At 39.5% G+C, this 16,459-nt stretch overlaps 3 protein-coding genes and 1 pseudogene across 3 annotated transcripts; 1 reads left to right on the forward strand and 3 right to left on the reverse strand.

Moving 5' to 3' along the window:
* Positions 1–1,175: 1,175 nt before the first annotated feature.
* LOC131228966 (probable calcium-binding protein CML41) lies at positions 1,176–1,941 on the reverse strand. The gene has a single exon (XM_058224807.1). The coding sequence runs from the start codon at positions 1,921–1,923 to the stop codon at positions 1,384–1,386; it is 540 nt and encodes a 179-aa protein (XP_058080790.1). The 5' UTR covers positions 1,924–1,941; the 3' UTR covers positions 1,176–1,383.
* Positions 1,942–4,932: 2,991 nt separating this feature from the next.
* LOC131228757 (probable calcium-binding protein CML41) lies at positions 4,933–5,732 on the reverse strand (annotated as a pseudogene).
* Positions 5,733–9,507: 3,775 nt separating this feature from the next.
* LOC131228931 (uncharacterized mitochondrial protein AtMg00810-like) lies at positions 9,508–10,943 on the forward strand. The gene is made up of 3 exons (XM_058224766.1): positions 9,508–9,555; positions 9,781–9,876; positions 9,981–10,943. The coding sequence occupies exons 1-3, from the start codon at positions 9,508–9,510 to the stop codon at positions 10,941–10,943; spliced, it is 1,107 nt and encodes a 368-aa protein (XP_058080749.1).
* Positions 10,944–15,449: 4,506 nt separating this feature from the next.
* Positions 15,450–16,244, reverse strand: LOC131229371 (probable calcium-binding protein CML41). Its single transcript, XM_058225316.1, has one exon. The coding sequence runs from the start codon at positions 16,221–16,223 to the stop codon at positions 15,684–15,686; it is 540 nt and encodes a 179-aa protein (XP_058081299.1). The 5' UTR covers positions 16,224–16,244; the 3' UTR covers positions 15,450–15,683.
* Between the last annotated feature and the right edge of the window lie 215 nt (positions 16,245–16,459).

Here is a 16,459-nt window from a genome sequence, read left to right on the forward strand (position 1 = left end):
CAACTATTACATACTCATGTGTGGTTATGTTTTTGTTTCTGGATATTTTTCTCCTCTTAGTGTACCATTTAGGAGTCTACAATTGTATATAACTAATTAAATCTAGCCATTGAAATAATTCCATAAGGTGGGTCTTATTGATCAATAATATGGATTTCCTAAAGGGATGGATAGTGTGATCGGGAATATTAGTAAACCCCACTCAGTTGTGATTCATCTAAAATCATGTAAGGGGTGGTACGCTACAACTATGTCACACATACAATGTTCTAGTTGGACTAGGATGATCAAATTTGTATGGAACCTTAGGGAGAAGAGTTTCGATGAGTTTTAAACTCTTCAACCCTTTAAGTTATATAAACAGAGTCGGGTCTCCAAGCTTACATACAAAAAAAGTTTTTCATCCTATCACGATACTTCTTTGAGGTGTAATGTGTGAAAAACTACAGTATCAAGCCTATAGCGATGTGACTTCTCAATCAGGTACTATAATTCAATTATCAGATCTCTACACTCGATGCATAGCACCATCCTTTACAATTTTGCATACAGTTTACAGCCACATGCCATTGGATATCATTGTCTTTATATTGTCCCAAGGTACATGTGTTCTTCAAATGCTCTGCGCATATACAACCTATAATTCCTTGTCACGTGTTGCCAGGAGGATGACTACCTCTAGAGTTCTGGTCACGCATACATTTCTAAATATCCTAATTTTTCTAATGATAATATTTCAAATCCTAATAATCTCTCTTTTATACTCCATAAATACCTATTCAAACCTTAATATAAGTTCACTAACATCTGACCATAACAGATTGGGTGTAAACACTCTAAGTGAGTAATGGACATCGTAGGTTAGATGAAAAATAATCAAAGATATGAATTCAATTAAACAAATGTCCAATAACAAGAGGTTAGGATTGTCCAATTATTCAGGTCACCTGTCTATCACCACTTAGAACTTGTACAGTTTGATTGGAGTTCTATTACAATTTCTAAGTGCATGCATGGAGTACACAATAATAGGCCATCACATTTCCAATCATTTTCTTCTTATGATTTCTGGTGAGAGGCCATCCATAAGTCCCCATGATTTTATATAAGATTAATGTTACCGTTTTAACTTTTAATTACAAAAGAGAGAGAGAGAGAGAGAGAGAGAGAGAGAGAGAGAGAGAGTTCTATTCTACATGTTTTGAGATCTTTTCCGTACAAATAAAAGAAAGCTAAAACAAAGCACTCCTTGCTTTTGAGCAAAGTGATCACATCAAGTAGGCCCACCTTAGGAAATGGACCCAAATTCAAGTGGGCCCACCTTAGTAAATTGGACTTATAATGCCATGGGGCGTTCATCTACGTAACATGCATGTGCACACATCAAGTCATCATCCTGCGAAACTCATGGAAATCGACCACGCCGTTGCCGTCAAGATCGAAAACCCGAATCATGGCCTCACACTCTTCATGTGACCGGTGGTTGCCCAAGCGGTTAAACATCCGGTGCAGCCCATTGGGCGTGATGCACCCAGACCCCTTATCGACCTCGAACATCTCGAACGCCCTCCTCAGATCATCATCCCCATGGTCCCTCTCCATGAGCCTCATGAAATCTTGCAAGTCCATCAAGTTATCGCCATCCGTATCATGATCACTGATGATTCCAATGGCTTCATCACTCGATATGTGGTCACCCATCGATGCGAAGAACGCCATCAGTTCCTCGCTAGAGATCTTCCCATCGCCGTTCCCATCAAAGTACCGAAAAGCTTCATGGAACTCACGGGCCCGACCGTTATCCTTCACCTTGGGTGGGGACACGGGCGGGGTCGGCACTTCGGATGGTTTGCGGCGACGGCGAGGGAGGCTTAGCTTCAAAGACTTGTTAGAGAACCATTTGGATGGCACTAGATGAGCCATTGTTGTTGTAGTGGCATGACATGTAATGGGCTTTTATAGGGCCCACTACTTGGAGAATAAAGCATTAGAGATTGAAAGAGGAAGTTGCGTGAGGAATGAGAAGGGGAGGAAGGTTCGTGGGAGTTTCCAAATGTTCGAATGGGCCTTGGAGCTTTTGTTAGAAATGACTGGAAAGCTTTTTATTTGAATGTATTAATAATGCCCATGTGGCTGGGCTTCTTGATCTGGGCCTGTGGATGTGGGCTCAATAGGCTTTTTAAAGGCCTAACTTAGTGGTCCATAGTCATGTAATGGACTTTTTCCTTTTTCTTTTCCTTTTTCTTTTTTCTTTTTAAAATTTATACCATTTACTGCTCGACTTTTATCCTCCGTTCCATACTTGATCTGCCATCTAGCTTTTTGAAATTGGGATAATATCAGTTTCCATTTGCATAACACACTTAGAATTATTTTAATTTGAGGGACTTATGGGAGATGATGTAGTATTGCTATGAAAATCTTACACATGTTTTCATATTTCTCAATCCAGCCATCCAAACTGTGATTTCCTTATGGATGGATCATCCGCCAAAATTCACACTGATTAGATGATCCTAATCATCGAATGGTTGTTATGATGGAAATGGCTAGAAGTCCTATTTTAATAGGAAAAAGATTAGTTGATTAAGATTATCTTCTGAGTGATAATTTTCCAAGGGAAAAGTGTATGGTTTTAACGGTCTTGATTGATTGACTTGAATGAGATGTGTATGGTGAATGAGTTCCTACAATTTAGTTAATTGTGCAAAACGCAGACCGTAGCTTAGTCCTTGATAAAACCACCTTTTGGTTTACCATCCATGATGAGTTGCCCTGCCAGTTTTCTGGCCCAGAGGATCTAAAGTGCGTCCCACTGGATGGACCGCTCGGATCTTGCATACTTGGTAACATTCGCACATTTGGTTGCGTATGGATGGAAAATAATACGTGCAAAAGATCCATTTCTTGTCCCGCTTTGGACCGGAACTGTGTTTTGCACGTGGGGCCCAATCAATTTCCTGGGCAGACCCTGGACAGGACTGAATGTGTACATTTGTTTTCTTTTTTCTGTTTTTTAACCACGCCTACACACTCACCACATGAAGAATCTAGGCCTGCATATCAAGCTTCATACACTGCTGAGTATATATATCTTCTACGTCTATTTTGTATTGGCTAAGTTATTTGGTACACCGTGCTATGCCTGCTATACGGTAACCCTACACGTGTTTTAAATTAGTTAAAATTAAATGGTCTAATAATATTTGAGGTAACTGTTATATTATTTAAACAATTCTAACCACTGATTCTCAGAGTTTTTTTCTTTAATTAAACCATTGTTTTTTTTTTCTTTTTTTCTTTTTTTCTCTTTTTTTAAAAAAAAATCACAACCGTCCACTAAGTTTTCATGAATCGTCTAGTTAGATCATTTCTTCAGTGCAATCTTTGGTTTATGATGCATGTATGTTTGGCCCCACGATCTTCAAAGTTACATTTAGTTTCGAATCTGCCAGGTCTACGATTTCCCAGTACCTGCGTATCAACCAGCACACTCTGCTAGAGTATCAAAGTTTCTCCTTTTATTGTCCGTGACGAATGTGTAAGCATCTGCATTCTGCAATCTACAAAATCAAGCTCCTCTGTAAGCATTAAAATTAAAATTTTGTATAATATCTGAAACGTTCGTCAACTTATTAAATATTTATAAAGAAAATAAGAAAATAAAAACTAAGTGGCAATTTTATTAGTCTAAATGTAGATGCATTATAATTGACAGATAAATAAAGTAGTTAATTAGCAATTATGACAAATGAGAAAACCTTGGACAATTGATAGTCTTTTAGACTTGAATGGTCATGAGACAGTCGTTGTTTGGTTAGGCTATAACTGAGGAAATCACTAAAGGTTGAGAGATTCAAAATTTTGACAATGGAGTCGTGGATGGTTAACTAAATTAAATTTAACTTAATGCATTGATGTGTTTAAGAACAATGGAGAAACTAAACAAAGCTATGCTAATAATTGATCCAAACTCACTGTAGCATGGTGCTAAACAGAAGTGGAGAGACTAAACTAAGTTATATGATAATATAGGCGTCCACGAGGAATGAAAGATTGATAGGATGCATTGACTTGAGAAGATTTATTATATTTGAGTTGGGGAATGATCGAGCTTTTTGCTCTTTGTTGGTTTTATACACTTGGATTAGACGATGGCATTGCAAATGCTCCATTGACTTTTTGGATTGATGTTTTGATTAGTTAGTGATCTTAGCTTTCATATGCTTTTATTTTGAGATGAGGTTAGCCAACCATTACAAAAAAGAGACCAACCAATTATTACTTATTACTTGTGGGGTCATGTTTCTGTTTCTGGACGGTTTTCTCCTCTTAGTGCACCATTTAGGAGTCTACATTTGTATACGACAAATTAAATTTGGCCACGTGTCATTGGATACCACCGTCTTTGTATTGTGCTAAGTTACACATGTTCTTTAAGCGCGTTGCACATATACAACCTGTAATTCCTTGCCACATGTTCAACACTACCTTTATAATTCTAATCATGCCTCGTGAGATCTAATCATGCATACTACTCTTAATATCCTAATTTTCTTAGTGATTATATTTTAAATTCTCATGATCTCTCTTCTATGCTCCATGAACAACTATTCTAATATTTAAACAAGTATGTCCACATCCGACCATAATAATTTGAGTGTAAACATTGTGAGTAATTGAGTAGTGGATTTGGTAGGTTAGATGAACAATAGCCAAAGATATGACTGAATTAACCAGGTCACCTACCCATAGCCACCCAGAACTTGTACGGTTTGATTGGAGTTATATTCTGGCACCTGTATGATTTCTGAGTGCATGCATAGAGTACGCAATAATAAGCCATCACACTTCCAGTTATTTTCTTCTTATGGTTTTTGGTAAGAGGCCATCCATCCCTCCCCGTGATTTTATATAAGATTAATGTTACCGTTTTAACTTTTAAATACGAAAAAAGGAGAAATCTATTCTACATGTTCTGAGAACTTTTACGTACAAATAAAAGAAGGCAAAAACAAGGACTGCCCTTGCTTTTGAGGGAAAGTGACCTCAAGGAAGCCCTCCTTAGGAAATGGACCCAAATTCAAATGGGTCCAACTTAGTAAATCGTTATTATAAGGCCATGGGGGCGTTCATCTACGTAGCATGGATATGCACTTATCAAATCATCATCCTGTGAAACTCATGGAAATCAACGACGCCATTGCCAAACCCGAATCATGGCCTCGCACTCCTCATGTGACCTGTTGTCGCCCAGGCGGTTAAACATCCGTTGCAGCCCTTTGGGCGTGATGCAACCAGATCCCTTATCGACCTCGAACATCTCAAACGCCTTCTTTAGTTCATCTTCCCCATGGTCCCTCTCCATTAGCCGCATGAAGTCCTGCAAGTCCATCAAGTTGTCGCCATCCGTATCATGTTCACTGATGATTCCAATGGCCTCATCACTCGAAATGTAGTCACCCAACGATGCAAAGAGCGCTATCAGCTCATCGCTAGAGATCTTCCTGTCACCGTCCCTGTCAAAGTATCGGAAAGCTTCATGGAACTTGTGCGCCCGACCGTTATCCTGCACCGTGGGTGAGGACACAGGTGGGATCGGCACGTCGGATGGTTTGCCGCTACGGCGAGGGAGGCTTAGGTTGAAGGACTTGTTGGAGAACCATTTGGATGGCATTAGATTAGCCATTGTTGTAGTGGTGGCTTGAAATGTAATGGGCTTTTATAGGGCCCACTACTTTGAGAATAAAGCATAAGAAAATGAAAGAGGAAGTTTCGTGAGAAATAAGCAGGTGAGGAAGGTTCGTGGGAGTTTCCAAATGTCCCGATTGGCCCAAAGCTAAGGATAGATAACCGATGTTTGTGTCTGGAAAATGACTGGAAAGCTTCTTTTTTGTTTTTTTTTTTTTTTGTTTTTTTTTGTTTTTTTTTGTTTTTAATGTATTAATAAGGCCCATGTTGCTTGGCTCCTTGCTCTGGGGCTGTGGATGTGGGCCCAATAGGATTTTTAAAGGCCTATCCTAGTGGGACATAGTCATGTAATAGACTTTTTTTATTTAAAAAATAAAAAATAAAAAAATTTAGACCATTTACTACTCGGCTTTTATTGTCCATTCGATGCTTGATCGATTTGCCATCGAATTTATGGGCCGTCTAAGAACCAGTTTCCATTTGCATCACACACCTAGATAATCAAAGGATTAATATTTTATTTTTAGAGACTTCTGGTAGATGATTTATTATTGACCTGAAAAGGTTACATATGTTTTCATATTTCTCAATCCAGACCATCCAAACTGTGAGCTCCATTAAGGATGGATTGTTGACCAAAATTCACACTGATCAGATGATCCTAATCATTGAATGGTTGTTATGATGAAAATGGCTAGAGGTCCTAATTAAATAGGAAACAGGTTAGTTGAGATCATCTTCTGAGTGACAATTTTTTAATAGTAGAGTGTATGGTTTTAACGGTCTTGATTGATTGATTTGAATGGGATGTGTATGGTGAATGAGTTCCCACAATTTAGTTAATTGTGCAAAACGCACACTGTAGCTTAGACCTTGATAAAACCACCTTTTGGTATACCACCTGATAAGGGAGAATCGTATGATTCTCCGTGATATTTGCCATGTTCCTTCTCGGTTGCCACAATATCTGCTTGAATAGCTGTAGAGATATTGTAGAGACATGTACAAATATTTTTAATATTTGTATTTAATTCTTTCCTATCATATAGGATCACATAATTGTCATTATTTTATATATAATTAGAAGTTATCTCTTCCATACGTTAAGGAAGATTTCAGTCATTGCTTATTGTTTTGTTAAACAACTTTATGATATTAGAGCAAGGTTTTTTTCTTTGATTCTCACCATAGCTGTTTTGGCTTCTTCATTTCCTACTCTTCCGCTCAACACAATGGTGCATATGCTCACCATTAAACTGACCTCCTCCAATTACTTATTGTGGAGAAATCAATTTGTTCCTCTGTTAGCCAGTCAAGAGCTTTTTGGTTATTTGGACGGTAGCATCACGGCTCCCTCTATCACGATTATTGCCTCTGCTGGCACCACAATGCCAAATCCTGCTTATACCTCTTGGTTGCATACTAATCAGACGCTGCTCAGTTTATTCTATTCTTCTCTTATAGAGGAGTCTATGAGTGAGGTACTGGGTTTACGTCATTCCCATGAGGCTTGGTGCGCTCTTGAAGTCTCATTCTCGCACCGGTCGATGACTCGAGAACTGCAACTCAAGGATGAACTTCAGCTGATGCAACGTGGCTCTCAGTTTATTGCCGAGTTTTCTCACACCTTCAAAGGCCTTTGCGATCAATTGGCTGCTATTGGTCGTCCCATTGACGACACGGATAAAGTCCACGGGTATTTACGAGCATTGGGACCCGATTACAAGATCTTCTCTACTACCATGATGTCACAGCTTCCACTACCCTTTTTTGCAGAGATTGTTCCGAAAGGTTTGAGCCATGAAATTTTTGAATGGTCGGTCTCCCACTCATCTTCCAACTCTGCCTATTATGTGTGGTAGACTTATAAAGCGGCAGGAGCTAAGAAAGAGAAGAATCAGTCTTCAACCTTTTCTACAACCTCTGCCAATTCAAAGTCATCATCCACCTCCTCTAGTCACTTTTAATTATGTGACAAGGAGGGACACTTGGCCAAACGTTGCTGGAGCTTCTTGAAACTCAAGAAGAAGGAATCGACTAATCTTGCTGAAGCACTTTCTACCTACTCGGTTCAAGCTCTGAATGACTCTGAATGGGTCTTTGACTCTGGTGCAACGTCCCACATGACAAGCGACACCGAGGGTGTGGATCAACCAGCTATCTACTCTAGTAATGAACGTGTCATGATTGGAAATGGTCAGTCTTTAGCAATCTCTCATAGTGGTTCCATTTCATCTCTTGTTCCGTCCAATCCCCTTCTTTTATCAAATGTCTTAGTTATTCCTAGCATTAAGAAAAATCTTATTTCTATTAGTCAGCTTACTAAAGACAATAATTGTTTTGTTACCTTTTCTTCCTCTGGTTTTACCATACAGGATCGGGTCACAAGAACGGTACTAGGAGTCAGAAGTTGTGAAAATGGTCTCTACGTGTTGGATCATCGTCATTATGCTTTCGTGTCCACCACTTCTCCTCCACCGTGAGCCTTTGTTCGATTATGGCATGCTCGCCTTAGTCATCCACACTATCGTACTATTGCTTCTCTTTCTAGATTAGGATCTATTTCTTGTAGTAATAAATTGGTAAGCATTGATTCTGAAATTTGTGTTGGTTGTAGATTTGGCAAAAGCCACTATTTACCTTTTTCTCTAAATGATGAATATTGTGCCATGCCTTTTGATCGTTTACACTGTGACTTATGGGGTCCGTCACCAGTTCTCTCTTTTACTGGATATAGATACTATGTGGTGTTTATTAATGATTATACCAGATTTAGTTAGATATTCTCGTTGAGACACAAATCTGATTTCTTTTATACTTTCATTCATTTACAACGTTATATTGAGACGCAATTTTCAGCAAAAATAAAATCGTTTCAATGCGATGATGGAACCGAATTTACAAATGATAAATTCCGCTCTCATCTGCACTCTTATGGCATTCTTCTTCGTCTGACATTTCCTTACACTCCTAGCCAAAATGGCATTGCCGAACGTAAGCATCGCCATGTCACAGAAACGGGTCTTACCCTTATGTTTCATGTGCGTGTGCCACTTTCTTTGTAGGTTGAGGCCTTCTCTACTGCCGTCTTTCTCATTAACTGACTCCCGTCACCGTCCTTTGATGGCAAAACTCCTTATGAGCTCTTGTTTGGTAAGCAACCAGATTACTCTATGCTTCGCACTTTTGGGTGTCTTTGCTTCCCTTATTTGAGAGATTACTCACCTAATAAATTTTCTCCAAAATCTGCTCCTTATGTCTTTTTAGGTTACAGTACCGTTCATAAAGGATTCAGGTGCTTAGACTGAAAGGCACATCGTGTCTACATTTCTCGACATATGCAGTTTTATGAAAATATTTTTCTTTATAATGGTGATTCTATGCAACATCCACAGCCCAACATTAACTATACTTATTTTTTTCGATTGTTAGGAGTGTGTTTCTAGTTCTTCTAATGTTGGTGCTTCTGATTCTTTGTCTTCACCATCCTTTTCGAGTTCACCATGTCTGCCTTGTAATGATTCTTCACGCCTGTCCTCGAATCCTCCCCTTAATCCGCAAGTTCCTCTTCCTGCGGAACCTCTCTCGGATTCTGCAGCTTCGGACTTAAGTGTTCCTCTACCTGTGTCTTCAATTCCTCGTGTGACCACTTCTAGCCATCCGATGATTACCAGAGATAAAGCTTGTATGTTCAAACCACGGTTATATCATGCTATGATTGTTTTGTCTTCTTCTCGGTCTTTTGAGGCACTTCTTGCTCTCAAAGAACAGCGAGGCTTCAAATCTGCTACAAAACACCCTTAATGGCTCTCGGCTATGGATGATGAAATTCAAGCTTTGAAGAAAAATGATACGTGGGTTCTTGTACTTCGTCCTAAATGTCATAATGTGGTTGGCTGTCGCTGGATTTTCAAAACCAAACTTCGCTCTGATGGGTCTATTGAGCGCCATAAGGCACGTCTTGTGGCTCAAGGATTTTCTCAGATTCATGGCCTTGACTTCTGTGACACCTTTAGCCCTATGGTGCGCCCTGCTACAGTCCGAATCGTTTTGTCCTTGGCTGTTACTTCTGGATGACATTTACATCAGTTAGATGTTAAAAACGCCTTTCTTCATGGTTTTCTTAATGAAGAGGTATACATGGAACAACCGCCTGGCTACACTGATCCACAGTTCCCTCAGCATGTTTGTCTCCTGAAGCGTGCTTTTATGGCTTGAAACAAGCTCCTCGAGCTTGGTTTCATCGCTTTAGCTCTTTTCTGCTTCAACTTGGGTTTCTCTCCAATCAGGCTAATTCTTCGTTGTTTGTCTATCACTCCTCGCTTGGGACTGTTTACTTATTTCTTTATGTTGATGACATGGTCATCACTGGAAGTAATACTTCTATGGTTCAAACCCTTATTACTCGGCTTTTCAAGGAATTCTCTATGAAGGATTTGGGTGATCTTCATTATTTTCTCAGTGTTAAAGTCCAAGGTAATGAGAAGGGTTTATTTCTCAGTCAAACGAAGTATGCTCTTGATCTCTTGCAACGTGTTTCCATGATTGATGCAAAGCCTATTTCTACACCCTTTGTCGTCAGTCAGCACCTCTCAGCCGAAGGAAAGCTGTTCTCCGACCCTACTATGTTTCGTTCTCTTGCCGGTGCTCTTCAATACTTGACTATCACCAGGCCTGATCTCTCCTTCAGTGTGAATTTCATTTGCCAGTTCATGTATGCTCCCACTGAGGACCACTCTCGTGCTCTCAAGCATATTTTGCGTTATGTTAAAGGCACTCCTCATCATGGACTTCAACTCCATAAACAATCCACTCGTGATTTTCTTACCTACTCTGATGCGAACTGGGCTGGATGTCCTGACACCCGCCGCTCTACTACCGGCTATGCTATCTTTTTTGGCGCCAATTTAGTCTCTTGGTCCTCTAAAAAACAAAGTATTATCTCTCATTCAAGTGCAGAAGCAGAATATCACTCCTTAGCTGTTGTCACTGCTGATATTGCCTGGATTATTCAACTCCTTCAGGACCTTTATGTTACACCCTTAGCGCTACCTAAAATTCTTTGCGACAATCAAAGTGCAATTTTTATGGATGTCAATCCAGTTAATCGTCCTCGGTCAAAACATATTGCGATCGACTACCATTTTGTTCGTGAACTTGTTGCTAATGGCACTTTGAAAGTTACTTTTATCCCTTCATATCTGCAGCTTGCTGATTCGTTGACCAAACGCCTCAGTTTTTTTATCTTTTGAAGCAAGCTTAGCGTTATCCCTTCTACCACACTCACCTTGCAGGGGGGTGATAAGGGAGAATCGAGTGATTCTCCATGCTATTTGCCATATTCCATTTTGGTTGCCATGATATCCACTTGTATAGCGGTAGAGACATATACAAATATTTTGAATATTTGTATTTGATTCTTTCCTATTATATAGGATCACATAACTATAATTATTCTGTATATAATTAAAAGTTATCTCCTCTATATGTTAAGGAGGATTTCGGCCATTGCTCATTGTTTTATTAAACATCTTTACCACCCATGATGAGTTGCCCTGCAAATTTTCCGGCATAGATGTTCTAAAGTGTGTCCCACTTGATGGACGGCTCGGATCTTGCATAAGTAGCAACATTCACACATGTGGTTGCATATGAATGGGAAATAATACGTGCAAGAAAACTACGTTCTTGGGGTGGTAACTGCCGGAGTATCTGCCTGGCCCGCTTTGGACCGGACCTGGGTTTGGCATATGGAGCCAATCAAATTCCTTGCGAGATCCAGGTGGGCAGGACTGAATGTGTACATTTGTTCTCTTTTTTTGGTTTATTATTATTATTATTATTATTAATCCACACCCACACACTCACCACATGTAGAATCCAGGCCTGCGTATCAAGCATCATACGCTGCTGAGTATATATATCTTCGGCGTCGGCTAAGTTATTTGGTACACCGTCAGTGTCAGCGTGCTGTGCCTGTTATACGGTGACCCTACACGTGTTATAAATTAGTTCAAATTAAACGGTCTAATAATATTTGAGGTCTCTGTAATATTATTTAAATAATTCTAACCACTGATTCTTGGAGTTTTTTGTTTTGTTTTTTTTTTTTTTTAATCACAACCGTTCACTAAGTTTTCATGAATCTTCTAGTTAGATCATTTCTTCAGTGCAATCGTTGGTTTATGATGCATGTATATTTGGCCCCATGATCTTCAAAGTTTAATTTAGTGATATATCTGCTAAACGAGCGCTGACGCTCCTCGGGCTTGGAGTTGTACGAACGGTTCAAAGGAGATCAAAGTTACATAGCCACCAAAATGATGTATTTATTATATCCACACCGTTCATCCATTTTTCCAGATCATTTTAGAGCATAGGAAAAAATTGAATCATATACAAAGCCCAACTGGACCACACCACAAATTGCAGCGGGATAATGATTTTCACCATTAAAACATTCATAGGGCCCACCATAACATTTATTTTCCATTCAATCTGTTCATAAGGTCACAAAGGCCTGGATGAAGGGGGAAAATATCATATTGATCCAAAGCTTCAATGACTCCTAAAGGGTTTCAATGGTAGACGTTCAAACCTCACTGGTTTTTGCATTATGGCCCATCTGATCTTTAGATTTTTTTTATTTTTAGGCTCAAGCCTGAGACGAACTCGCCAAATGGATGGACAGTTTCGATATAACACATACCTCATGATGGGACCCACAGATTTTGCTGACGTCAACACATACCTAGATCGCTGGTGTGTGCTACACCAGCCAATCGGCTTCCGCAACGAATATATCCGGCAGCCACGCATCTGCGACGCGGATTTCCTGCGAAAGACTTTCGCAGAAAGTTCCTGCGCTGGTTACCAAGGTGGGGCCTACTGTGATGTTTGTGAGAAATCCTACCCGTCCATCCGTTTTTTGAGTTTATTTTAAGACATGATGCCAAAAATGAACTGTTTCCAGAGTTCAAGTGGGCCGAAAAATTGATAATTAAATATCCACAGTTGAAATATTCGTGGGCCACAGAAGTTTTGAACAATTCTGATATTTGTGATTTCAGTTCATCCCAGTAGGAATGAAGCTATTAACGGTATGGATGGCATGTAAACATCACTGTCGAACCCAGGTAGATTTCAACGGTTGGAATTTTCCTAACCACATTTTCCTTCAGCATGGACCACTTGAGATTTAGATACGGCTCAATTTTGGCATCATGTCCTGAATTGAGCTCACAAAACTAATGGAAGGGGAGGATTTCTCACAAACATCACAGTGGGCTGCAGCGCAGGAACTTCCTGCGAGAGGCTTTGGCAGGGAATCCGCGTCCATCAGATGGGCCTTCTTGCGTTCATACTCTACAAAAATTTGGAGTTGTTATAAGCTTTTTTGTGGAACATGAGTGTATGAAAAATTGAATAGTTCAAAATAAAAACCAACGGCCCACAATAGATGTACACGATTGGTCCTCTCGATGAGTGGACCCACCGTGAGTTTATTGGTGTATATCAGATTCAACGTACGGCACACAATACGGCCCAGATCTATCAAGTGTGGGTGTTTTTTCACCTGTGGGGGCAGGTACGTCTGCGAATAATAGTCATTGGTGTGCATGCAGTGGAACGACGGCTAGCGGCAAATCTAAGTTCTAAGTGGCAATTCAGCATAATCGATCAGATGGTATCGAAGCCGTTAATCAGTAATATCACAACTTTTATATTCTATTTTGCACATTAATGTTGATAAAATCGCTGGAAAGTTCATAATTCTATGCAATAAATGGACGGTCAAGAAAGATAGACCGGTGGTCCACATTACCGTAGCTGTGTGGTGGATTGGTTGTGGACCATATAACCTTCGTCTTAGAGCACCTACATGGTTCCGCCCTGCTTATGAACAGCTTCGATCTCCACACATGTTCCTCTTTAGCACGTGTGCTTCACAGGTACCTCGTTAAGTGCACTCGTGCGAGTACACTTCACATCAAGTAAAACCTTGTAACTTCATGGGAGAGGGATGGTTTGCCCGCGTGCATTTAGAAAGCGTATACGTGAAAAACATGCAACCCAAACTACACCGTCGAAATCTTTGACCGAAACAATGTTATCCATTGGTATTCAATATAGACACGTGGCTGCCATAAAACTAAGCAGGAAATGGTTCGATTTTTATCACAAATGGTTAGATTTTTATCATACGTGTGTAAATATATACGTGTCAAGTATGCCAAAGTCATATTCAACGCCAATTGAACCGAATGCATTTTAACCCCAAGCACTAAATTGGCCAGATTAAGATTAGATTTATAAAGAATTACCTGACTACTTAGTAACTAATTGACAAAGATTTATACAATTTATAAAAGAGATAGTTTTTGCATGAATTTTTTTTCACCTTAAAGATAAGAACTTTTCATCACAGTGACACTTGCTTAATCGTGTTCAACGACTAATTAAATGTTTATATATATATATAAAAGTAAAGACTAAGTGGCAATTTTATTAGTTTGAATGTACATGCAGTGTAATTGACATATGAGTCAAATAGAGCAGCAAATTACCAATTACAACAATTCGAGCGGACAAGACAATCATAAACAATTGATAGTCTTCTGGACTTGGATGGTGCTGTTTAATTAGGCCATGATCGAGAAAATCACCAAGGGTTTAGAGATTCGAAGAACATTTGACGATGGGGTCGTGGATGGTTAACTAAATTAAATTTGAGCTGATGCAACGATGAGTTTGACAACAATGGAGAAATTAAATTAAGTTATGCTAATCAATCCAAACTAAGTATATCATGGTACTAGACAAAAGTGAAGAGGCTAAACTAAGCTATGATAATTGATAAGGTAGGCATCCATATGGGACAAAAGATTGATAAGATGTGTTGAGTTGAAAAGATTCATTATATCTGAATTGGTGAATAACGAGCTTTTTGTTCTTAGTTGTTTTATAGACTCGGATTAGATGGTAGCCTTGCATATGGTCCATTGACTCTCGGAATTGACCTTTCAATCAGTTGGTGATCTTTGCATTATATGCTTCTATTTTAAGATGAAATTAGCCAACTATTACAAAGATGAAGCCAACCAACTATAACATACCATGTTTTATCATGTTTATGTTTCTAGACAATTTTCTCCTCTTAGTGCACTGTTTAAGAGTTTATAAGTGTATATGACCAATTAAATATGTCAACATGCCATTGGATATCACCAGTTTTGTATTGCCCTAAGTAACATGTGTTTTAAGTGGTTTGTATATATACATCCTGTAGTTCATTATCATGTTTTTTCAATGAGAATGACTACATCTTAGAGTTTTGGTCATAAATACATATCTAGATATCGTAATTTTCCTCAAGTGATAATAGTTCATATACTCACAATATCTCTTCCGTGCTCCATGAATACCTATTCTGACATTCATACAAATATACCAACATGTGACGGTGTCATGCTTAATAAATCTGAGCATGACAGGTTGAGTGTAAACACTATGAGTAATTGAGTTGTAGACATGATAGGTTATATGAAAAATAGCCAAAGATATGAATTCAACGAAACAAATGTCCAATAACGAGAAGTTAGGATCATCCAATTATCCAAGTCACCAACCCATCGCCACCCCATATGTACGATTTCTGAGTGCATGCATAGAGTACGCAATAATAAGCCATCACACTTCCAGTTATTTTCTTCTTATGATTTTTGGTGACTTTATATAAGATTAATGTTACCGTTTTAACTTTTAATTACCAAAAACAAAAACAGAGAGAGGAGAATTCTATTCAACATGTTCTGAGAAATTCTCCATACAAATAAAAGAAGACTAAAACAAAGACAGTCCTTGCTTTTGAGCATATATAGTGACCTCAAGTAGGGCCACCTTAGGAAATGGACCCAAATTCAAGTGGGCCCACCTTAGTAAATTGGACTTATTAAGGTCATGGGGGCATTCATCTACGTAGCATGCACACATCAAGTCATCATCCTGTGAAACTCATGGAAATCAACCACGCCATTGCCGTCGAGATCAAAAACCCGAATCATAGCCTTACACTCCTCATCTGACCTGTTGTCGCCCAGGCGGTTAAACATCGGTTGCAGCCCTTTGGGCGTGATGCAACCAGATCCCTTATCGACCTCGAACATCTCAAACGCCTTCTTTAGTTCATCTTCCCCATGGTCCCTCTCCATTAGCCGCATGAAGTCCTGCAAGTCCATCAAATTGTCTCCATCCGTATCATGTTCACTGATTATTCCAATGGCCTCATCACTTGAGATGTGGTCACCCAACGATGCGAAGAGCGCTATCAGCTCCTCACTAGAGATCTTCCCATCGCCGTCCCTGTCAAAGTATCGGAAAGCTTCATGGAACTTGTGGGCCCGACCGTTATCCTGCACCGTGGGTGAGGACACAGATGGGCTCGGCACGTCGGATGGTTTGCCACTACGGCGAGGGAGGCTTAGCTTCAAGGACTTGTTAGCGAACCATTTGGATGGGACTAGATTAGCCATTGTTGTAGAATTGTAGTAGTGGCATGAAATGTAATGGGCTTTTATAGGGCCTACTACTTTGAGAATAAAGCATTAGAAAATGAAAGAGGAAGTTGCCTGAGAAATGAGAAGGGAAGGAAGGTTCATGGGAGTTTCCAAATGTCCGAATGGGCTTTGGTTAGACAATAACTGGAAAGCCTTTTGTTTTAATGTATTAATAATGCTCATGTGACTTGGTTCCTTCCTCTGGGCCTGTG

The sequence above is a fragment of the Magnolia sinica genome, chromosome 16, assembly GCF_029962835.1.
Source record: "Magnolia sinica isolate HGM2019 chromosome 16, MsV1, whole genome shotgun sequence".
NCBI classification, from domain to species: Eukaryota; Viridiplantae; Streptophyta; class Magnoliopsida; order Magnoliales; family Magnoliaceae; genus Magnolia; species Magnolia sinica.